Source organism: Bos javanicus, chromosome 4, assembly GCF_032452875.1.
Source record: "Bos javanicus breed banteng chromosome 4, ARS-OSU_banteng_1.0, whole genome shotgun sequence".
Taxonomy (NCBI): Eukaryota; Metazoa; Chordata; class Mammalia; order Artiodactyla; family Bovidae; genus Bos; species Bos javanicus.
Genome location: NC_083871.1, coordinates 95,641,058 through 95,666,734, shown reverse-complemented (window position 1 = coordinate 95,666,734; position 25,677 = coordinate 95,641,058). Strand labels below are relative to the sequence as shown.

General features: G+C 36.7%; 1 protein-coding gene and 1 pseudogene across 8 annotated transcripts in view; one reads left to right on the top strand and one right to left on the bottom strand.

Moving 5' to 3' along the window:
* Positions 1-25,677, bottom strand: part of MKLN1 (muskelin 1) — a 392,081-nt gene that overhangs the window by 155,170 nt on the left and 211,234 nt on the right. For 4 of the 8 annotated variants that reach the window (XM_061415398.1, XM_061415400.1, XM_061415392.1 and 1 more), the window contains exons 2-3: positions 22,185-22,274; positions 2,006-2,075 (exon numbers count right to left, since the gene is read on the bottom strand). In XM_061415398.1, the coding sequence (XP_061271382.1) occupies positions 2,006-2,075; positions 22,185-22,274 (160 nt within the window). The remainder of the gene's footprint in view (positions 1-2,005; positions 2,076-22,184; positions 22,275-25,677) is intronic. The other 4 variants (XM_061415397.1, XM_061415396.1, XM_061415394.1 and 1 more) reach the window with 1 other exon arrangement.
* LOC133246759 (ragulator complex protein LAMTOR5-like) lies at positions 14,405-14,735 on the top strand (annotated as a pseudogene).

The following is a 25,677-nucleotide window of genomic DNA, read 5'->3' as shown; positions in this document are numbered from 1 at the left end:
TCAGAAAACTAAGATCATGGCATCCGGTCCCATCACTTCATGGGAAACAGATGGGGAAACAGTGGAAACGGTGTTAGATTTTATTTTTCTGGGCTCCAAAATCACTGTAGTTGGTGACTGCAGCCATGAAATTTAAAGACACTTACTCCTTGGAAGGAAAGTTATGACCAACCTAGACAGCATATTAAAAAGCAGAGACATTACTCTGCCAACAAAGGTCCATCTAGTCAAGGTTATGATTTTTCCAGTGGTCATGTATGGATGTGAAAGTTGGACTGTAAAGAAAGCGGAGCACCGAAGAATTGATGCTTTTGAACTGTGGTGTTGGAGAAGACTCCTGATAGTCCCTTGGACTGCAAGGAGATCCAACCAGTCCATCCTAAGGGAGATTAGTCCTGAATGTTCATTGGAAGGACTGATGTTGAAGCTGAAACTCCAATAGTTTGGCCACCTGATGTGAAGAGCTGACTCATTTGAAAAGACTCTGATGCTGGGAAAGATTGAGGGCAGGAGGAGAAGGGGACGACAGAGGATGAGATGGTTAGATGGCATCACCGACTTGATGGACATGGGTTTGGGTGGACTCCAGGAGTTGGTGATGGACAGAGAGGCATACTGAACCCTGGCATGCTGCGGTTCATGGGGTTGCAAAGAGTCAGACACGACTGAGCAACTGAACTGAACTGAACTGAAAGTCAGACAAAACTTAAATCACAGGAATTTATAAACATATACATATATAATACTGTGAGAATATGGTTAACAAATAGTGAAGTCGCTCAATCGTGTCTGACTCTTTGCGACCCCATGGACTGTAGCCCACCAGGCTCCTCAGTCCATGGAAATTTTCCAGACAAGAGTGCTGGAGTGGGTTGCCATTTCCTTTTCCAGGGGATCTTCCTGACCCAGGGATTGAACCCGAGTCTCCTGCATTGCAGGCAGACACTTTACTGTCTGAGCCACCAGTGAAGCCCATGGTTAACAAATATGAAATAATAATTATGGAAGTGGGATTAGAGGACAGATACAAAATGGTGCTCACAGGAAGCTTCAAAGGTTGCAGTAGTTTTCCATTTCTAAAGACTGCTGAAGAATAAACAAGTATTTGTTTTATTATTCTTTAAATTTTATGTATAAGTATGCATATTTTTTCCCTTTGAATATAGCATATTTTGCAATGAAACACTTAAAACATGACGTGATCCAAAAGGTTTGTAAACAGTAAAAAAACAATTAAAAGGAAAAATAAGTATAGAGACTAGGTTTCCAAGAACTACAGTAAAGTTAAAAATTAAGTTTTATTTATCCACCTTCTTTACCTATCAGAGCATTAATTTCCTCAAGGATATGGACATAATAAGTGTTAATGCTGAAAGTGTATAAATGAAAAATGATTATTTTTTACTTCAGATGACTTCAGACACTATTTGTCAAGGAAACAATTTAGCTCATGGTCCTAATACCATCCAAGTACACTTTTTTAGTAAAATAACAAACTATGTTAAGTTTATTTTTTCTAAAAGGCAGTTAACTGAATCACTGAGTGAAAGTTCAGTTTACTAACATCACATTAAATGTTTACAGAATAACTTGAGTTTAAGTGCAGTAGAAGCCACAAGCTGTTCAGATCTGTACTCTGATTAGTTACTACTCAGAATAGTAACAGCACCATAACCAGTTCTTTTTAGTTAACATTTTCCTCAAAATATAACAAGAGACTTAGATTTGTATCATTAGTAATGCCCCCCCAAAAAATTAGATTTTAAATATTCCAGTAGAGAGAAATAAAAAGTCTATTCTTCATCAAACCCCACACTGTATTTGCCTATGAAATAAAAATTCTTCCAAAATGTAAACAAACAAAAAAAGGGGAAATAAAAATTTACCTAACAGTTTCAAAGACTGAATAAACTACTGATGTAATCCAGATAACTGTTAACCATTCAGTACTTGCCTATTTAAAATATGACTTCTAAATGGAATCAGGAATTAAACATAATCTTACCTGCGGAGGATAGTTGCTTTCTGAAGACCACCTTGAAGACTGGTCATTTGGTTTATCAACTAAAATGTTCCTGAAATAAAGAAAAGGAAATTATACATTTAATTAAAAGAATAAGTGAACAAAAATATGTGAAAAGAGGAATAATCTACCAGATGTTAAAATTATCACTAAGTTATATAATACTGGGAACTTGAATAAGAAGAAAAAAAAGGAAACAGAACAAGCAACACAGAAAATGTCTAGCAGTTTTAAGGTTTTTAAATATGATTAAGGTAGTATTTTAAACAACTGAAAAAAGGCATTTTATTTATATATATGTGCACACAGAGAGAGACAGAGAGCGAGAGAGAGACAGAGAGCGAGCTCTACTTCATATCCAGTGACAACATGAGCTACAGGTGTACTTAGGAATTTAAGGTAAACAAAGTAATAAAATACTAATAATTAATACTACACACATATATATGTGTGTGTGTATATATATATATATTTAGGAATTTAAGGTAAATAAATAAAAGACCTAATAATATAATATCATATATATATATACATACATATATGTATATGTTTATATAAATACATACATCTTTTTTTTTTTTTTCAATCTTTGAATCAAGAAGGTCTTTTAAGCCCAGCACCTAAAACAGACCTATGAAAAAAGGAACTGATATACATACTTTGGAAGGTGGTGCTTTTACTGGAAATTATAAGGCTAAAGACAAACAGAATCACACATAAAAAAACTATTTGATAAAGTTATTTCTCAGAGGGATATGGGTTAATTCTGAAACACTTCACACTGGTGTCAAACAAACAGTAAATGGACAGTAGATGATGGGAGTCAAGCTTCTCACTTTGGAGTGAAAAGTAACAGAAAAGCAAGGGGATGAAGGTTGGAATGAACCCAAGGCTACTGAAATAGAGTCAGAGACATCAGTGTGAACTCATATTAATATTCAGCTTTATATAGATACAGATAAATAGATTCAATAATTGTATGTGAGAGTACTCCTAGCTCTGTTCACTAATAGGGACTAGAATCATTGATACTCCAGTAGCAGTGAGTACACTCAATACCAATTCTTGATTTCTACATACCACAGTCCAATAAAAGGAAACAGGGATTCTTGGGAAAGGAGCTGATTCTAGGCATAGAGCAGGGAATTCAGAACATTAGTCTAGAACATCTTGTAGTGCTCAAAACCACCACAAAGGTCGGGGCGGGGAGGGGGGGCATGTCAAAGGGACACAGAGGAGCCAACATGAAAGAATGAATGGCCAAAGCTAAAATAACTAAACAGCAAAATAAATAACAAGGTACTGGATTACAACCCAAATATCCCTGAGTCTCTAGTGATATAAATAACTCTAGCCTAACAATCAGAAAAACATCAAACAGATTCAGACTTAAGAATACTCAACAAAATACATGACCAGTACTCCTCAAACTATCAATACAATGAAAAATAAGGAAGATTAAAAACCCATCACAGACCAGAAGAGAGTAAAGGAACAAGATAACTAAAAGTAATGGTATCTTGAATGGGATCCTGGATCAGAAGACACTAAAATAGGAAATCTAACAAAATTCAAATAAAATGTGAAATTTAGCTAACAGTAATGTATCAGTGTTGGTGTCTTGGTCATGACAAATGTACCATGGTAATATAAGATGTCATCAACATGAGAAACTAGATGAGGGGCATATGCAAACTCGCTGCAACTTTTCTATAAATCTAAAATCATTTTAAAATAAAAAGGGTATTTTTTTTAAAGTTGGATCTACACCTATCACAGAAAAGGTACTTAATAAATGTCAAAAAGATGAATGAATTTTTTTAAAGACAGAACTATAAGAAAAAGAATTTTCTTTACATACACATTTTACAAAGATAAAACATTAATACATAATAATAAATAATAAATGAAATGACCTCATGCATTCTAAAAGGTAAAAACCAGCTAGAAAAATATAGACAATGTAAAACACAAAAGGCTAATTAAAATTTGAATATTTAAACAGCACTTAATTATAAATACAGCCTTCCCACGTGGCCCAGATGGTAAAGACTTTGCCTGCAATGTGGAGACCCAGGTTTGATCCCTGGGTTGGGAAGATCCCCTGAAGGAGGGCATGGCAACCCACTCCAGTATTCTTGCCTGGAGAATTCCATGGACAGAGGAGACTGGTGGGCTACAGTCTATGGGGTCACAAAGAGTTGGACACGACTGAGTGACTAAGTTATAAATAGCCCACACAAAAACTAGCAAACCCAACCATTCAAAATCAATAATAACCAAAAATTAGAGATTAAAACAAAGATATACATTATCCCTATAAAATTGAGCCTATACTCAAAATAACATATTTGAATCATAACTGCAGTTGTTGCCCAGAGCTGGTAAAATGGTACTCTCATATTTTGCTGGCAGAAATGCAAATTGATACAACTTTTCAAGAGAGAATTTTAATATACTATATATCAAAAACATTTCAAATATGTATATCCCTCTAAATAAAAATGATAACAGCCGTGATGACAATGATGATGTTTGTGTCTAACATTTCTGAGCTTTTATGACATCCCAGACTAAGACATCCTGGTCTAAGTGCTTTCTATATATAAACTATTACCTTCAACGTACAGATTAAGAAACTGAGAGAGATAAATTAATATACCTAAGTGGTGGTTGCAGTTTAGTTGCATCTGACTCTTTGCAACCCCATGGATTACAGCCTGCCAGGCTCCTCAGTCCATGGGATTCTCCAGGCAAGAATACTGAAGTGGGTTGCCATTTCCTCCTCCAGGGGCTCTTCCTAACCCAGGAATAGAACCCAGGTATCCTGCAATGCAGGCAGATTCTTTACCAACTGAGCTACAAGGGAAGCCCACACCAAAAATTAAGAATCTCAACCCAAGGCGATCTGACTCCAAAGTCAATGCTTTTAATCACCATAGTACACAGTTTTAGCATATTTCACTTCCTGGAACTTAACCTAAACAATAATCCAGGGGATTTAAAACATCCACATTCATGACAATACGATTTATAAAAGCAAACTGTAAACAACCTAATTGTCTAACAATAGAGGATGTGTTAAAAAAAGTTATGAAATGTCTATGTTACAGAATAACATGTAACCATAATATTATGGCCTCACTTCAATGCTGTTGGCAAATGTTTATTACACAGTGAGTGAAGAGAAAAGGTAGTTTGCAGAGTATGTACAATGAATCAAGTATTGTTAAGTAATAATAATGTTCGTGCATGAAAAGAAAAGACCAAGAAGATATGCTAAATTGCTAATGTAGCTATTGCATTACAATAATATAATATGGTAATGGTGAGATTACAATGACTTTCCTCCTTCTTCGCACGTTTTTGTACTTTCCAAATATTCTAAAACTAACACATCAACATATAATCAGAAAAAAAAAGATGTGTTTTATTAAGCATCACAAAACAAAGATAAGAACTCTATGAAAAGACTGCAGTACTGTTAAAAACTAAAGCTATAAAAACTAGGGGGAAAAAATCACTCTGACATGAAAGTATGAAGGAAAATCTAATGTAACTATGATAAATTGGGACCACAAAAATCACAAAGTATAATACATTGTGGGAGGGGAGATCAAATGACATGAGAGTTAATTTCATCATTTTCATAGCTCCTAAGAATAATGTTTCTGAAATTGATAAAAAGAAAGAGACTCAAGAATACTGAAATTTAGAATAAAAACATACTACCTATCTCATAAATTATTTGAGACAGAATACCAACAACAACAAAACAGCAAAAAGGAGCTAACAGAAGATTAAATGAAAGCAGGACACACTGAAAACAGAAAATTTTAAATACAATGACAATATTAATACAAAGAATCTAAAACAGTCAGACATATAAACAGCCTAAAATAACACAGTAAGATATCCTTTGAACTGGGTGTATAGTAGTAACATTACTATTACATGAAGGCACACACACATTAATAGAGTGACTAGTAACAGATAAAAGATATGTACGGCAGATACAATCTTTGCAAAACCAGGAGGAATTTAAAGAAAAAGTATTAACTGGGATTAAAGGGCTCAAAGGGAGAGATAAAAAAATAAAATTTAAAGAAGTTTGGACTGGAGGAAAACAATAAGATAATAAGAATTCAAGCTAGGATTGTGAGTCAATGAATTAAATGAAAACAAAAATAAAGTAAAAAACACAGTGCCAGAAGAAACTAATAAAACAGTAGCAGGAGATTAAAGTCTCTCAGCATCTAGAAAATTAATAAACATCTATACAATGTCAAAGTAGCAATAAGGATTAATAGTACTATGAAGAAAAACAAAACAAAGTAGAAGAGAAACAGACCTAAATGAGGGACTTAGCCATGTCATAATCTGAAAAATGAGCAGATAGATCACTAAATGCAAAGCTAAAGGGGTAAATAGTTACAGTATGTTATGGTCTTGTAAATTCTGAAATGCCTATTAAACAACCCACTGGAGATTCAGCAGCTGATTAACTGAGGCTGAAATTCAAGGAAAATGCCAGAGCTGAAAAAATAGAGCCATCAGTATATCAAATGCTAAAATATATAAAGCTATGACACTGAATGAAATAACTCAGGGGAAAAAAAGGAGGTAGAAGAGAAGCTGCACCGCCCCCCCACCCCCTACATGGCGCTAGTGGTAAAGAAGCTGCTTCCAATGCAGGAGACATAAGAGACATAGGTTCGATCCCTGGGTCTGGAAAATCCTTTGGAGGAGGAAATGGCAACCCACTCCAGTATCTTTACCTGGAGAATCCCACAGACAGAGGAGCCTAGCAGGCTACAGTCTGCGGGGTCGCAAAGAGTTGGATACAATTGAAGCAACTTGGCACGCACAGAGAAGCTGAAGGACTCATTAAGCTCTGGAGGGTCCATTATTTGGGGGGCCAGAAAGATCAAGCAAAGGAGACTGAGAAGGACCAAAGATGAAGAAACTGAAAACTTACAAACTGTAATGTCAAATGAAGAAAGAAATATTTTGCGAACAAAGAAGTGAAAAACTATGTTCAGTGCTGCTGAGAAGACAGGATTTGGGTGGTATTCACTTCATTTGACTAACTCCAAACTTAAAAGTTGCCACACAGAAAGTGCTTAATAAATATTTGATAGATATGAACAAATACATAAACAGCACTAAAAGGAAAAAAATTCAAATGATTCTATTAAAGTATAGAGTATATTAATTATATTAATATTAAACAAATATATTAATATATTTGTTATCTGTAATTTAAAGCTTATACTAAGATAAAAGAGAAATATGTACACTTGAAACTAATACAATATTGTAAATCAACTATATTAATTTTAAAAATGGATAAAACAGAAATATGATGCAGATCAGAAATGAGGTCAGGTCTAAGGTGCCTTGGAAAGATGGACGCTTGAAAATATTCCTGATGATTTCTCTCTAGTTCCAACACTAAGTCAACTACCAAGTACCTCTCTTAAGCCCAGAAGGTGACAGAGGCCAGAACCAGAACTTTTAAGAATTATCACAAAAGCTTATTAGTACTAGGAGGACCACGAGATCCATGGACTCACCTTTCCCCAAGAGAAATGCAGTAACTAAACAAGCACTTCTGGGACAATAGGCTAGTCTCCAGGGCCCACAAAGAGCTTCAGGAGAACTTTACTGCTGAATATAAGAACATACTTCTCCTAGCTGAAGGCATCTAGCTGCTGAGAGGTGGCTCCCAGTGACCCATGGCGAACCACAAAGAACTAACAATATACAAAATGTTACACAAAAAGCCCCAAGACAAAGACTGCCAGCCTGCCCATAATCTGAGGTATCAGAAGCTTTACCCAAAGAGTACACAATACAAAAAAGTTTGTATAGAAAAATGTACAAAAAGAGCCAAGAAAATTTATTAAAAAGTGAGGAGAGATCATTTTATCAGCTTTTAAAACACTTCAAATTCTTTATAATTAAAACAGTAGGGATTGGTATAGGAACAGACCAAGAACTAAGAAACAAAAACCCAGAAATTGAGCCCGGTGTAGATGAGAACTTAATATTTTATGAAGATGATGTTTTATTTCAATGGGAAATACTACTTCATATTTAAATGATGCTTATACAACTGGATATCCACAGGAAGAAAATAAGTTAACCCCTACCTAATATCATATACAAAATTAATTCCAATTAAAGATATAACCATACACACATACCTAAACATCTCAGAAAAAAACTGAGGGCCAATATATACAACCAAAAAAGTGTTAAGAGATCTTTCTGTCAAGAAACACAGAAGCTTAAACAAAAATTTTATTTAAAAAACTTTAAAATTTTGTATTGTAAAAAAAAAACTCCATAAAAAAGGACAGGAATCACATGGGTCAGAATGGCCATCATCAAAAAGTCTACTAACAATAAATGCTGGAGAGGGTATGGAGAAAAGGGAACCCTTTTACACTGTTGGTGGGAATGCAAACTGATACAAGCACCATGGAGAACAGTATGGAGATTCCTTAAAAAACTAGGAATAAAACTGCCATATGACCCAGCAATCCCACTACCTGGGGATATATACTGGACATATATCCTGAGGAAACCATAACTGAAAAAGACACATGTATCCCAATGTTCACTGAAGCACTACTTACAAAAGCTAGGATATGGAAGCAACCTAGATGTCCATCAGCAGATGAATGGATAAGGAAGTTGTGGTACATATACACAATGGAATATTACTTAGCTTAAAAAAGAATGCATTTGAATCCATTCTAATGAGGTAGATGAACCTAGAACCTAATATACAGAGTGAAGTTAGTCAGAAAGAGAAAGACAGATATCATATATTAACAAACACATATGAAGTCTAGAAAGATGGAACTGATGATCCTATGTGCAGGGCAGCAAAGGAGACAAAAGCACAAAGAACAGACTTTTGGTCTTAGTGAGAGAAGGAGAAGTGAGATGATTTGAAAGAATAGCATTGGAACATACACATTACCGTATGGAAAATACATAGCCAGTGTGAATCTGATGTATGACATAGGGCACCAAAGCCACTGCTCTGTGACAACCTAGAGGGATGGGGTGGGGAGGGAGGTGGATGTGGGGCTCAGGAGAGAGGAGACACATGTATGTCTATGGCTGATTCCAACTGCTGTGGCAAAAACCATTACAATGTTATAAAGTAATTATCCTCCAACTAAAATAAATAAAACTTTTTTAAAAAGACAGGAAACAAGCAATAGTTTAGGAAAAAGTACTTGCAACTCATATGACTAACAAGCTAGTAATCATACAGGGTTTCACTTGAGAATAAAATGAAAAATGAGTGAATGTGTGTCACTGAAGAGTCTTTAAAATTTAATGACTAGTAAATAACAACAAAAATTTTTTTTCTAAATCCCTGTGTCAGGAAAAACAAATTAACACATTAAGATATCTTTTTTTCACCCCTCAAATTGATTAAGTTAAATCTTTACTTAACAGGAAATCTCAGGGAGAAACTGTGGACATGTCCATTATTCCAACCTTGATGGAAAGTCAATTTGCAATATCTATCAAAATTCTAACTGCACATATTCTTTCACCTAGCATTCTCAGAATCTATCCTATAAAAATAAAATCATCAGTATATAAAGATCTATGTATAGAGACTCACTTATGAGTCTAGTTGCAATAGCAGGGAAATAAATCATAAAACACTATACTGCCAGATCTATGCCAGCTAACTTGTAGGGATTTCTGCAATATAAAAAATAAAGAAGGAAGTATGATTTTATTGTTAAAAAAATTATTATTTATATATATTTGTATCCAATTGTGGCTTCCCTGATAGCTCAGCTGGTAAAGAATGCACCAGGAGACCAGGGTTCGATTCCTGGATTGGGAAGATCCGTCACAGAAGAAATAGGTTACCCACTCCAATATTCTATGGCTTCCTTGGTGGCTCAGACGATAAAGAATCTGCCTGCATTGTGGGAGACCTGGGTTTGATCCCTGGATTGGGAAGAGCCCCTGGAGAAGGAAACGGCCACTCCAATATTCTTGCCCGGAGAATTACATGGACAGAGGAGCCTGGCAGGCTACAGTCCATGGGGTTGCAAAGAGTCGGACACGACAGAGATTTTCACTTGTATCCAGTTGAATTAATAAGCATGTGTGGTATTACCTAATTCATATCAAATATATAAAGCACAGATATAAGCCAATAACGAAGCGTGAAAGTCAAAGTGAAAGTCACTCAGTCATGTCCAACTCTTTGTGATTCCATGGAATTCTCCAGGCCAGAATACTGGAGTGGGTAGCCTTTCCCTTCTCCAGGAATTCTTCCCAACCCAGGGATTGAACCCAGGTCTACCGCATTGCAGGCAGATTCTTCACCAGCTGAGCCACAAGGGAAGCCCAAGAATACTGGAGTGGGTAGCCTATCCCTTCTCCAGGGGATCTTCCCAACCCAGAAATTGAACTGGGGTCTCCTGCATTACAGGCGGGTTCTTTACCAACTGAGCTATCAGGGAAGCCCCAAAATGAAGCGTAAGTATCATTAATGAGTTTTATTTATCTTCTTCTACTTATCATATTCAGATTTTAAAAATAAACATTTTTATATAAGCATTAAAGTATTGTAAAAATATTATGACAAACTTTTCATATTTATAGAAAACTGACTACATCATCATCAGATGGTCAAATCGGGCTCAACTTTTCTTTCTTTTTGAAGACATAGGTGATAAAGAAGCAATTAATAAAGATATAACTGTTTCTTAAAATTTTTAAGTGACAGATTATCCCTCAAAGCTTAAAGTCAACTACAGATCAGTTTTAGTTCTTCCTCCCAGATGCTCCTTCCTAAAATCCATTTGCACTCTCCTGGAAAGCAAGTGAGAAACTGGCTGTGGGCAGTGACTATTATCAGCATTACTCTTCATCAGCAGGGACACAGCCACTGTGGTAGCTGTCTATAAAACATGTGCGTAAGTATCCTTACTCATAACTCCCAAAGATCTATAAAACCCACCATCATCACTGGTATAGTTTTTCCTTCTTCTAACACTCAAGACAGACATTAACCTCTTTCACTACAAACTGTCAATCATGATACTAGTTCACTAGCCCTAATCTCTGAAAGGGGAAACATCCCATCCACAGCCTCTGCTGAAGAAGCAATCACAGACAGACAGTGATGTTTTTACTTGTGACTCAACCACCTCAGTGACAGCCAATCTAGCCTAGCTAAGAGAGAGAATGGATCATATGAAAATAATGTATAAAAAATAGAACCAATGAAACAGAGGGAAAAGTATACAGAATAAGAGATAAAAGAGAGAGAATAAGACAGTCAGTAGTAAGATAAGACTGTAGCAGACATAAAATAGAAGAGACTCCCAGGAATAACAGAGAATAGAAATTAATGGCTTTTTGGTTCTAGCTTACAGGAGGCTATTTCTGGCCACCAAAATATGTGATCAAAACATACTTCTAGGTACTCCATGACTAATGTTTAACATTTTAACTATTGTCTGAGAAAACAAGTAAATGATCAGCAAAAAAAAAAAAAAAATACAGAAGACACAATTCAGTATAGAAACTATATGATCCAAATAATAAAGAAAAGTAATCTACTAAGATTAAGCTCAATATATGCCATTCTAAAATATATTTTAAAAAGCAAAATACAAATAACAACTATCAGAGAACTTGTTAAGAACCAATAAAACAGATGGGCTAAAGATTAAAATGGTTTCTTTTTTTCATCAGGGTTAATTTAATTTTAAAAGGTATATTTTTATTCCTACCAATGCAAGATGAAAACCATAAGGAAATAAAACTGAGCCATATTAAGTCTCTTAGATATAAGCTAAAAAAGGCAAGGCTGTGAATAATCAATTTTTTCTATTAAGACTATAAAAATCTATAGTGAAACACATGGACAACTGAAATACAGGATACAACATTAATTTTTTCCCAAGCTTTATGTCTCTACTTTGCAAATTTTTTAAGGTAGTATATTTAATTATACTACCAACTACATGCCAGGAACAAACTATTGAAATGCATTATAAGAAGATAATTTACTGGACATTTTGACTTCAAGTCAGCAAATTAAAAATCTTTTTTTTTTGATTAAACATGTTCAAATCTTAAGCCTGCCTGGCAACATCTTTTAAATTGCTGCTCTTAAGAATACTTAAACGTAAAAAGCAGCACTTGGGCAAAAAAATGGAGCACTTATCATTTTTTTCTGCTAATGGATGCACAGGATACTTAACAGTAAATCCAGTCGATTTTAAACTGAGAGTTTTGAATACTCAAAAGCTAGCTACCTCTAATTTCAATGTGAAGAAGTCAGTCAAGCCAAGTCTGAGAATATTTTTCTTCTGGTAGTTTTAAAATACCCTACTAAAACCTGTGCCTTTTGGTTGAATAATGTGACAAAACACATCTAGAAGAAAGCTCTGACTAGGAATGATAAGATCCTGGAGCTTGGCAACTAATTTGTTGGGTAACGTTAAGCACATCACATAATCTCTCAGGACTTTAATTCCTTTAACTGTAGTGTAAAGGGAAGGGCTGAATTCCTTGATCTCAAGTTTCTTCCAGCTCTAATAGGAGCAGTGCATTGCACAACTCTAGAAAACACCATTCATGAGGCCATGTTAATATTCTACAATTCTATGAAAAGATTTCACATATTTCATTCAAGGTATCATGTATAATACTCCTCTTACACAGCAGTCAATAACAACACACAATCCATTGACTGTAAAACAGCTTCCATTGTGTGTAAACACTGTTCTAGGGTAACACCACAGAAGTGTAGAAGGGGTACCTGTGGCCAAGGATATTATGATGTAATAAATAATAAATGTATATAGCATAAAATGTTTGAGACATAAAAACCATATATAATAAAAAGCCAATTCAAAATGCAAAACAGAAATCAACTCAAACAATTTTGAATATCCACAGTTGTACAGTGTTAAAGAGTATACTATAAAAATTATAGCTTTTCCAAAAAAATCACTTGTACACTCACTTTCAAATACTTCCTAATTTTCACACAGGAGCATCGTGAAGAGGCCTTACCATAAGCTGAAGTTTTTCGACAAATATTTACTCATCTCTAAATGCTAGACATTGTGCTAGGCTCTAGGAATACACTGATAAATAAGACAGAAAGAATCCCCACTTGTGATGCTAACGTTCAAATGAGAAGTAGCAGAAAGTAAACAGGAACAGCTGTAAACAAGGTAACTACAGATCGTAATAAATGATATAAGAGAAATAAACAGGGAGCTGCACTAGGGCAGAGGAGTTCTTTTATTTGAGGTGGTCCCCAAAATGCTAATTAAAAGGATCCACTCATGGAAAAACAAAAGAAAAGTCAACTCTTCACAAAGAAATCAACAAGCTCAAAATCAGAGCAACAGGAAATAATCTATGGAAACCATGGAAATCTGAGAACTAGACTAAGTCAGATAATGGCCTCACAGGCTCCAAGATAAGATAAATCCAAAGAAGGTAAATCTCCAAGGGGGCCTGAGAACATTCATAAAATGTTGAATCTAGACCTAAGAGGATTTCACAACTATCCTGAAAATATTTCCTTATTTTTAGGAAGACAGAAACCCATTCTGAAGAGAAACTGCTGGGAACAGAAAATAAATTAAGCAAAGCATAAAGAATGACAACTCCTAGGAAAGGTAAGATTCATATGCTAAGCTGGCAAAGGTCCAAGCGATATAGAACTCAAGACATATCACAGAGCAAAATATATTCAAAGATGCCTCTCCAAAAAGCAAAATATTCGCAAAGCACAGATATAGATATAAAGGCAAATAGCTTTATTATATCTCATACTATATCTCATATTATATTTCCCAAAGGAGAGAGGTCTTGAGACACAAAGCTCATAAACTACACTTGTCCATTCCTTCAGCCTACAGAAGTGCTTCCATCTAAAACTATTAGAAGTGAATTCTTCGGTGGTCCAATAGTAAGGACTCCATGCTTTCCCTGTTGAGGGTGCTGGTTCAATCCCCAGCCAGGGAACTAAATCTCACAAGCCACACGGGATGGCCAAAAAAATAAATAAATAAAATAACTACTGGAAAACCGAACTTGTTTAAACATTAGAAAGTTAAAATGAAAGCCCACACTAAGAAATTGTAGGAAAAATAATATATGTAAAATAAATCACATTTTAACAGATAATAAAAACACATGAGAAAAATGTGGCCACAAAAAATGATGAACATTATAATCTGGTGTTTCAACATGAACTAAAAGAAATTAAGAAAATAGCTGAAGCTTTATTAAGCAGTAATCAAAATTATGACATTTCAGAAATATTAGACAATATGAAGAGCTATTAAGACTCACAAATGGAACACTGGCAGCGAAGAAGCAGGCAACCTGTGGGGGGATGGCAGCTGCCCGACAGCAGCGCCTGGAAGACGTACTGAAGAATCCACCCACTGCTGGAGTCCTGTGCAGATTCACACAGACTCAATATGGGCTGCCACGGAATCCGATCAGATGAGCATGCTCGGGTGCTATCAGTTCTAGCCCAGCAAGCAGCTAAGGTAAGCCCAGACCCCACTGATACTCCTCTGGTGTATCTAGAACCAGATAATGGGAACATTATGATCCAGAAACACGATGGCATCACGGTAACAGTGCACAAAATGGCCTCTTGACATCTTGTATCACTTCTTCAGCAGCCTGTCACAGAAACTCAGTCCTACCTGATGCTAATTATCTTATAGAACTATTAGAATTCCAATAATTAGACCATTCATGTAATATGCATTGGGCACTTTTCTATTAATTTTAGAGTGAGCTGCTTTTTGACATTCTGTGGACTAACTTATCAAGAAAGTAGTTAAAAAGTATCACATGTTTTGAAGCAGCAGGTTTAGGTCACCTTGTATACATAATTACGTTATGCTTAATAAACCAGGTTGGAGGGGAAAAAAGACTCACAAAAGATTTCTTTCTGAAAACAGACTAAATTACAAATAATTAGACTAAATTGTTAACGTGGTAACCATTATGCAGTATATCAAACATTACGTTGCACACCTGAAACTAATATAATGTATGCCAACTGTATCTCAACTAAAACACACACAAAAAGGAATATACCCCCCTCCCCCAACCCTGCCTAAAAACACCCAATAAAGAAAATACAGATTACAAAACCAAATTAAAGATTTACTGAGCAAAGCCCCGCCCATCAGAACAAGACCCAGTTTCCCTCTCAGTCAGTCTCTCCCATCAGGAAGCTTCCATAAGCCTCTTATCCTTCTCCATCAGAGGGCAGACAGACTGAAAACCACAGTCCCACTAACCAATCTGATCACATAGACCAAAGCCTTGTCTAACTCAATGAAACCACCCAAGACAGACGAGTCGTGGTGGAGAGTTCTGACAAAACGCGGTCCACTGGAGAAGGGAACAGCAGACAATTTCAGTATTCGTGCCTGGAGAACCCCATGAACAGTATGGAAAGGCAAAAAGATAGGTCACTGAAAGATGAACTCCCCAGGTCAGTAGGTGCCCAATATACTTCTGGAGATCAGTGGAGAAATAACTCCAGAAAGAATGAAGGGATGGAGCCAAAGCAAAAACAATACCCAGCTGTGGATGTGACTGGTGATGGAAGTAAAGTCCGATGCTGTAAAGAGCAATATTGCATAGGAACCTGGAATTTAGGTCCATGAATCAAGGCAAATTGGAAGTGGTCAAACAGGAGATGGCAAGAGTGAACATCGACATTTTAGGAATCAGCAAACTAAAATGGACTGGAATGGGTGAATTTAACTCAGATGACCATTATATCTACTACTGTGGCCAAGCATCCCTTAGAAGAAATGGCAGAGCCATCATAGTCAACAAGAGTCCGAAACACAATCTGAAGCAATCTCAAAAATGACAGACGGATCTCTGTTCACTTCCAAGGCAAACCATTCAATATCACAGTAATCCAAGGCTATGCCCCAACCAGTAATGCTGAAGAACCTGAAGCTGAATGGTTTTATGCAGACCTACAAGATCTTCTAGAACACCCCAAAAATATGTCCTTTGCATTTTAGGGGACTACAATGCAAAAGCAGAAGTCAAGAAACACGTGGAGTAACAGGCAAATTTGGCCTTGGAATACAGAATGAAGCAGGGCAAAGGCTAATAGAGTTTTGCCAAGAGAACACACTGGCCATAGCAAACACCCTCTTCCAAAAACACAGGAGAAGACTCTACACAAGATGGTCAATAATAAAATTAGATTGATTATATTCTTTGCAACCAAAGATAGAGAAGCTCTATACAGTCAGCAAAAACAAGACCAGGATCTGACTGTGGCTCAGATCATGAATTCCTTATTGCCAAATTCAGACTGAAATTGAAGAAAGTAGAGAAAACCACTAGACAATTCAGGTATGACCTAAATCAAATCCCTTACAATTATACAGTGGAAGTGACAAATAAGATTCAAGGCATTAGATCTGAAAGACAGAGTGCCTGAAGAACTATGGATGGAGGTCCATGACACTGACAGGAGGCAGGGATCAAGACCATCCCCAAGAAAAAGAAATGCAAAAAAGCAGAACGGCTGTCTGAGGAGGCCTTACAGATAGCTGAGAAAAGAAGAGAAGCAAAAGGCAAACAGAAAAGGAAAGATACATCCATCTGAATGCAGAGTTCCAAGGAACAGCAAGGAGAGAGAAGAAAGCCTTCCTCAGTGATCAATGCAAAGAAATAGAGGAAAACAACAGAATGGGAAAGAAGAGATCTCTTCAAGAAAATGAGAGATACCAAGGGAACATTTCATGCAAAGATGGGCTTGATAAAGGACAGAAATGGTATGGACCTAACAGAAGCAGAAGATATTAAGAGGTGGCAAGAATACACAGAAGAACTGTACAAAAAAGATCTTCATGACCCAGATAATCATGATGGTGTGATCATTTACCTAGAGCCAGACATCCTGGAATGTGAAGTCAAGTCGACCTTAGAAAGCATCACTATGAACAAAGCTAGTGGAGGTGATGGAATTCCAGTTGAGCTATTTCAAATCCTGAAAGATGATGCTGTGAAAGTGCTGCACTCAATATGACAGCAAAGTTGGAAAACTCAGCCGTGGCCACAGGACTGGAAAAGATCAGTTTTCATTCCAATCCCAAAGGAAGGCCACACCAAAGAATGTTCACACTACCACACAACTGCACTCATTTCACATGCTAGCAAAGTAAAGCTCAAACTTCTCCAAGTGAGGCTTAAACAGTACGTGAACTGTGAACATCCAGATGTTCAAGGTGGATTTAGAAAAGGCAGAGGAACCAGAGATCAAATTGCCAACATCCGCTGGATCACTGAAAAAGCAAGAGAGTTCCAGAAAAACATCTACTTCTGTTTTATTGACTACGCCAAAGCCTTTGACTGTGTGGATCACAACAAACTGTGGAAAATTCTGAAAGAGATGGAAATACCAGACCACCTGACTTGCCTCCTGGGAAATCTATATGCAGGTCAGGAAACAACAGTTAGAACTGGACATGAAACAACAGACTGGGTCCAAGTTGGGAAAGGAGTATGTCAAGGCTGTATATTGTCACTTTGCTTATTTAACTTATATGCAGTGTACATCATGAGAAATGCTGGACTGAATGAAGCAGACCTGGAATCAAGATTGCAGGGATAATAACCTCAGATATGCAGATGACACCACCCTTATGGAAGCAATCAAAGAGGAACTAAAGAGCCTCTTGATGAAAATGAAAGAGGAGAGAGTGAAAAAGTTGGCTTAAAACACAACATACAGAAAACTAAGATCATGGCATCTGGTCCCATCACTTCATGGCAAATAGATAGGGAAACAATGGAAACAGTAAGAGACTTTATTTTGGGGGGGCTCCAAAAATCACTGCAGATGGTGACTGCAGCCATGCAATTAAAAGACACTTGCTCCTTGAAAGAAAGGCTATGACCAACCTAGACAGCATATTAAAAAGGAGAGACATTACTTTGCCAACAAAGGTCCATCTAGTCAAAGCTATCGTTTTTGCAGTAGTTATGTATGGATGTGAGAGCTGGACTATAAAGAAAGCTGAGCGCCAAAGAACTGATGCTTTTGAACTATGGTGTTGGAGAAGACTCTTGAGAGTCCCTTGGACAGCAGGGAGATCCAACCAGTCCATCCTAAAGGAAATCGGTCCTGAATATTCATTGGAAGGACTGATGCTGAAGCTGAAACTCCAATACTTTGGCCACCTGATGGGAAGAACCAAGTCACTAGAAAAGACCCTGATGCTGAGAAATACTGAAGGTGGGAGGAGAAGGGGATGACAGAGGATGAGATGGTTGGATGGCATCACTGACTCGATGGACTTGAGTCTGAGTAAGCTCGGGGAGTTGGTGATGGACAGGGAAGCCTGGCGTGCTGCAGTCCGTGGGGTCACAAAGAGTCAGACATGACTGAGCAACTGAACTGAACCGAAAAATAACGACACACAAAAAATAGAAAGCAACAGTAAGTAGACAGCCCAATAAATATGTAATTGGAACCAGACAGGTATTTCAAACTGTGCTAGAAGCAAATTTTCCTAAAATAAACTTGAATCCACATTATAAAGGATACATGATATAGTAGAGAAATTCAACTGAGAATATTCCTAGTATAAACTATTAGACTTTAAAGACTTTAAACATTCAGGTAGAAAGATCAAGTATCTTACAAGAAAAGGAAGATTATTGTTTCAAGGAGCTTCAAAACAGCTATGTTTTGTACACAAATAAAATGAAACAAAAAGTTGTAAAATATCCAAGCACACACAAAAAAATGTGAGCCTGGGATTTCATATATAAACTGTCCTTTGTGTTTACAGGCATAGATGGTCAACAACATATAAAGTTTCCTGAGTCTTTCCTGCAACTAAAAAACAAACTAAACGTAATCAAGAAATAACCTGAAAAGCTCACAGTAAAATCTGATCACAAGAATTAAAGGCACTGAACTAAAGAACTGAAACTAACGATGAAGACAACGACAACGTAACAGTATATAAATATGTTCTACAACAAAGTAGAAAGAACGGATCCATCAAAAATGGGAGAAGAATGGAGGGAACAAGCAGAAGTCAGAATAGACTTATTAACTGCCTCACAAATACTAACTCTTAGAAGGAAAGATCATCGTTTACAATTAGATACTGGGAGAGAGAGGAGGAGGAAGAGGTCCCCAGCTAATTTCCTCAGGGAGACACTAGATTGAAGGAAACTAAAAAACAAAATCACAAGCCATCCTAAATGCCTAAAGAAACCTGTTTTAAGAAGAGAAAGATCAAAGAAAAAAGACAACATAGTGAAAGATTCTACAAGTTTATGTAAAATATCCCACAAAATATTAGAGCAGAATTGACATCAAACGTGTCAGTAAACATAAATGGCCTTAAACACATTTTTTAAGATGAGGTAGCAAGGCAAAAATCCAATCCTATCACATATACAAAAGACATAAATAAAACATTACATTTTAAAGGAACAGCAAAAACAGACCAAGCAAATGAAATAATAATAAAGCAAGGTTCAAATTTAATTTCAGACAAGAGGAACTACTAAGCCTTAAGCAAAAATAAAAGAGTACTTTATAATAAAATACTATAGTTTATAATACCAAGTAATGCTGCTGCTGCTCCTAAGTGGCTTCAGTTGTGTCCGACTCTTTGCGACCCCATAGATGGCAGCCCACCAGGCTCCCCCGTCCCTGGGATTCTCCAGGCAAGAACACTGGAGTGGGTTACCATTTCCTCGTCCAATGCATGAAAGTGAAAAGGGAAGTTAAGTCGCTCAGTTGTGTCCGACTCTTAGCGACCCCATGGACTGCAGCCCACCAGGCTCCTCCTCCATGGGATTTTCCAGGCAAGAGCACTGGAGTGGGGTGCCATTACTAACAAATTTTTTCAAAAAACACCAAAATCTAAAACATCTCTCCAAGTGAATAAAAAAATTATATTAAAAATTATTAGGTCAAAGGAGAAATACAAAGCAAACTGCAAAATTTCTACAAAATAATGCTAATAGAGTAGTGTGACAGATAATACAGCAATACCATCCAAGAGAACTTTCTGTGATGATAAAAATATTCTGTATCTGCACTGACCAATACAATCGCTGCTAGACACATGTGGCTACTGAATACTTAAAATATGCCTAATGTGAGACTGCTGCTGCTGCTAAGTCACTTCAGTCGTGTCTGACTCTGTGTGACCCCATCACTGAATTCTAAAATTCAATTTGTATTCCTACACATGCAGTCATTAACCTCAGATAACCTCATTGACTCTGGTCGAGTTATTAACCTCAGATAGGCCAAAGATACCACCCTAATGGCAGAAAGTGAAGAGGAACTAGAGTCTCTTGATGAAAGTGAAAGAGGAGCCATATGGGGTTGTGAAGAGTTGGACGTGACTTAGCAACTGAACAGCAACAAAATCTGGTGGCTCAGTGATACAATTTCCCTGCTAATGCAGGACACAGGGGTTCCATCCCTGGGTGGGGAAGATCCCCTGGAGAAGGAAATGGTAACCCACTCCAGTATTACTGCCTGGGAAATCCATGGACAGAGGAGCCTGGTGCGCTACAGTCCATGAGGTCACAAAAGAGTCAGACATGACTACGCAACTAAACAACAACAAAATAATCTAGTAATTATCACATTGAATAGTGCAGCTCTCTATAGTACACCAGAAACTCAAAATTTAATAACTGTGTCAATATAAACTAAAAATTTAATATCTGGAACAAGTAAAGAGAGAAAAACAGCCAGCAAAATTAAAAAAAAAAAAAAAAAAAAACCTGCTAGGCAGAGACTATTTTAAGAATTACACAGCTATTTTGCAAGTCTACAAAGATAAATTTGAAAACCTGGATGAAATGTACAACTCTCTGTGGGAAAAAATGTACCAACTGACCCTAGTAGATACAGAAAGCTGAAACAGAGAAATTTCCCTAGAAGAAAAAAAAAAAGTTATCAGAACCCAACTATCAAAAAACACTAGGTAGGTACAATTGTTTCCAGAAAGGAAATCTATACAAACATTTACTAATGAAGGGATTAGCTAATACGATTTTAAAAAGGAAAGCAAAAGGACTTCCAGATTCAGCTCCAAAATGTTAAGAGCTTAGGCTTTCTCTCAGTCTTAATTGAGAGAAGATAAAAGCTGAACAAGGTGAAAATCAACAACTTTCTTTAGATCCCTCAAAAAGCTGAGGTCACTGGGGAACAAACACCCTGTAATCTGGAGAGAAGAGCAAAAGACAGATAATCACAGCTGAGATCACCTTATCTGAAGCAGAAGCCACTGGAGCCAATAATTGATAGGAAAAATTACAAGGTCATTTTGATAAATTTCTAGAGACTGAAAGTGGACTCGTTTGACAGAAATTCTGGGGGCATAGTTTTAGGGATCTCGCATACTTCTGTGAGTTTTACTTCCAGTAAAAGAAGTTAGTTGAGAGAAAAAAAACCCTGCCTGAAACAGAGTAGAGGAAAAGCAACCATTTAAAAATATTGACCGAGTGTTCTTCGTAACGAGTCGATTCCAGCCCCCTCTAGCTTTCCTTTCTCACGTTTGGGGAGAAAAATAAAGGCTAAAAAACACTTTGCAAAGTAAGAGTACAGGGACTCAGACCCAGTAAAAACTGGGATTTAATCATAAGATAAAAGAATGCTTCCCTTCCTTCATATCTAGCCACCACAACAGGGGTAATGTATAATTACAGGAGACTACAACTGAGAGCTTCAAGACACAAACTATTTAAGACCTTAGGGAACAACTCTGCCACCTACCCACTTCCCCAAAAAGAAAAAAAACAAAAGAGACAGAGAAAATATGAACACTAGAGAAGAATGAAGCCTCTGCCACCTAGGGCTACATCAAACACTAACAGCCCAACTTCTAACATGATGAACATAAAACTTCAAACAAAAAGCCTAATTACTTCAGTTCCTACTATCTAATACATCCTAGATCCTTCCAACAAAAAACTTCAGCACGCTAAAAGACAAGAAAAAGCACAGTCTGAAGAGACAAAGCAAGCATCAAAATCAGACTCAGATGTGGATTCTGGAATTATTAGATAGGGAATTTGAAATAATTACGATTACCATCTTAAGAGCGCTAATGCAAGATAGATGGGTAATGTATCAAGGAAAGAATCAGGAAGCTTGAAGTTAAGCCAGCAGACAGTTCCCACACTGAAAGAGAAAAAAAAAAAAATTAAGGAAAAGAATTTCAAGGAACTGTGAGAAAACTACAAAAGCTATAATATATGCATAATTGCAATAAGAGAAGGAGAAAAAAGAGAATAAGGAGTGGAAAAAATATATGAAGTGATAATGACTGGAAATTTTCCAAAATTAATGACAACAAGAAACCACAGATCCAGGAGGTTCAGACACAAGCAGGATATATGCAAAAACATCTACACAGAGGCATTATCATATTCAAACTGTAGAAAATCAAATAAAAAGAAAATCTGAGCGTAATCAATGGGAAAACTCCTTACCTACATAAGAACAAGCATAAGAATGGTGTCAGGTTTCCTACCAGAAACCATACATACAATCAAGAAAGTGTAGAATGAAATACTTAGAAGTGTTGAAAGAAGAAAAAAACCACCAACCTAAAATTCTGTATCCAATGAAACAGAAACAAATGAAATCTCTTAAATGTGACGGAAAAATAAATAACGTGCTAAAACTTCCCAGATGGCGCTAGTGGTAAAGAACTACCTGCCAATGAAGGAGACAAAAGCAACGTGAGTTGGATCCCTGGGTGGGGAAGATCCCCTGGAGGAAGGAATAGCAACTCAGTCCAGTGTCGCCTGGAGAAGCCCACGGACAGAGCCTGGCAGGCAACGGTCCACAGGACAGCAGAGTCGGGCTGACTGAAGTGACTTAGCACATGTGCACTCAAAACAAAAACTGAGAAAACCTACCACCACTAGAATCTGCCTTGCATTAATGGTAAGTAATTTGTTTGAAGGAAAATAATATAGGTCAGATACCTGGATCAACACAAAGAAGGACAGAAAAGGACTATAAGAAGCTAACATAAAAAACTTGTATTGTCTTATTCCTAACTGAGTAATAGATACCTGGTTCAAAGAAATAAAAGCAGTAATGTATGGGGTGATTAGAACATACAGAAAAGCAAAGTGAATGACAGCAATGTTATAAGGGAGGGAGGAATTAGAAATATTTTGGTATTAATATAAGGTACTTGAACTACCTATCCATGAAGCATCATTATTGTTGTTCAGTAACTCAGTCGTGTCTGACTCTGCACAGGCTCCTCTGCCAGGGGTTTTCCAGGCAAGAATACTGGAGAGGGTTGCCATTTCCTTCTCTAGCAGATCTTCCCAGACTAGAGATCAAACCCACATCTTCTGCATTGGCAGTCACATTATTTACCACTGAGCCGCCAGGAAAGCCCATGTCATTTAAAGCTGGATTAAATTAGTTGTAAATATACCAAAGCAAACTCTGGGACAACCACTAAAAACATATTTAAAAGAAGTATAATTGACGTGCTAAGTGGAGAGAAAATAAAAGCACATTCAATATTCATTTCAAATCACAGAAGGCAGAGAAAAAAGCAAAAGGAAGAAGACTAAAGAACAAGTGCAAAGAATAGAAAATAATAATCAATTTAATAATCAATTTAAATGTGAATGATCTTAATCAAACAATTAGAAGATAGAGACTGTCAGAGTGGACTAAAGAACAAGATCTGAATATACTGCCTATAAGAAACTCTATGGGCTTACCTGGTGGCACAATGGTAAAGAATCTGCCTAGCAATGCAGGAGACACCAAGAGATGCAGGTTTGATCCCTGGGTCAGGAAGATTCCTGCAACAGGAAATAGCAACCCACTCCAGTGTTCTTGCCCGGAAAATTCCATGGACAAAGGAGCCTGGCGGACCAGTCCATGGGGTCAGAAAGAGTCAAACACGACTGAACACGCACACACGAGAAACACACCATAGAGACACAGGTAGATGAAAAGTAAACCATGCTTTCAAAAGAAAGCTGACGTTGTATTTCTATCAGGCAAAAGATTTAAGAACAATGAAAACCATCAGGGATAGATAAAGAAGGGCATTACATAATGAAAAGTGTCAAATTCTCCAAAAAGATGTAGCAATCTTTAAGATATCTGTACCCCCCTCCCCCCAAAAAAGTGTCAAAATACTTGAGGGAAAAAATGACAGAATTGCAGGGGGAAAAAAGACAAATCCAGTACTATAACTGAAGACATCAACATCTCTCTATCAGTAACTGACAGATCCAGGAGGCAGAAACTCAGCAAGAATACAGTTGAACTGAACAGCATCAATCAACTGGGTCTAATTAACATTTATAGAGTATTTTATTCAACACAGCAGAATACACATTCTCCTCAAACTCACATTGGGATATTGACCAAGATACACCATAAAATACATATTAATAAGTGTAGAAGAACAGAAAATTATTCAAAGTATGCTCTCAGGCCACAATGGAATTAAACTTAATTACACTTAATCAGTAGAATTAAATTTTATCAGTAACAGAAAGAGTGGACAATCCCAAAATATTTGGGGTAAACAATACTCTTCTAAATAATGCAAAGGTCAAGTCACAATATAAATTTAAAATTATATTGAATTAAATGAAAACAAAACATCAAAATTTGGGTGACAGCCAAAGTGAAGCACTGAATATAGTACTGAATGCACATATCAGAAGATGGATCTAAAATCAATTGCCAAAGCTTCCACTTTAGGAAACTACAGAAAGAAGAACAATTTAAGTATAAAGCAAACAGAGAAGATAAACAATAAAAAGCAAAAATCCATGAAACTGAAAACAGGAAATGAAAAAGATAAAAAAAAAATCCATAAAACTAAAAGCTGGCTATTTGAAAAAACAGTAACATTGACAACTTTCTAGCTAATGCAATCAAGAAAAAAAACAGAGAAACACAAATTTCTAATATCAGATATGAAAGAAAGGTCATCATTACTGATCACTTGGATACTAAAAGCTTACTAAAATAAATATTATACACTACTCTATTTCTACAACATTCTAAGAGATGGAACGGACCAATTCCTTAAAAGGCACAAACTACCAATATTCAAGGAGAAATGTGTTAGTCGCTCAGTCTTATCTGACTCTTTGTGACCATGGACAAGCTCCTCTGTCCATGGGATTCTCCAGGCAAGAATACTGATGTGGGTAGCCATTTCCTTCTCCAGGGGATTTTCACGACCCGGGATCAACTCAGGTCTCCTGTATTACAGGCAGATTCTTTACCGTCTGAGCCACCAGAGAAGCTTCCCAAGGAGAAACATCTTCTGAATAAGCTGATAGCTATTAATGAAATTAAATCAATAACTAATAATCCTCCAAAAATGAAAGCAACAGGCCCAGATGGTTTCACTGGTGAATTCTAACAGATATTTAAAGAAAGTTATGGTATCACTTCTCTGAAATTTCTTCCAGAAACTAAAAGCAAAGTGAAAACTTCCTAACTCTGTATGAGGCCAGCATTATTCAAATACCAAAACCAGATAATGACATTACAAGAAAGAAAAATTCCAGCCCATCTT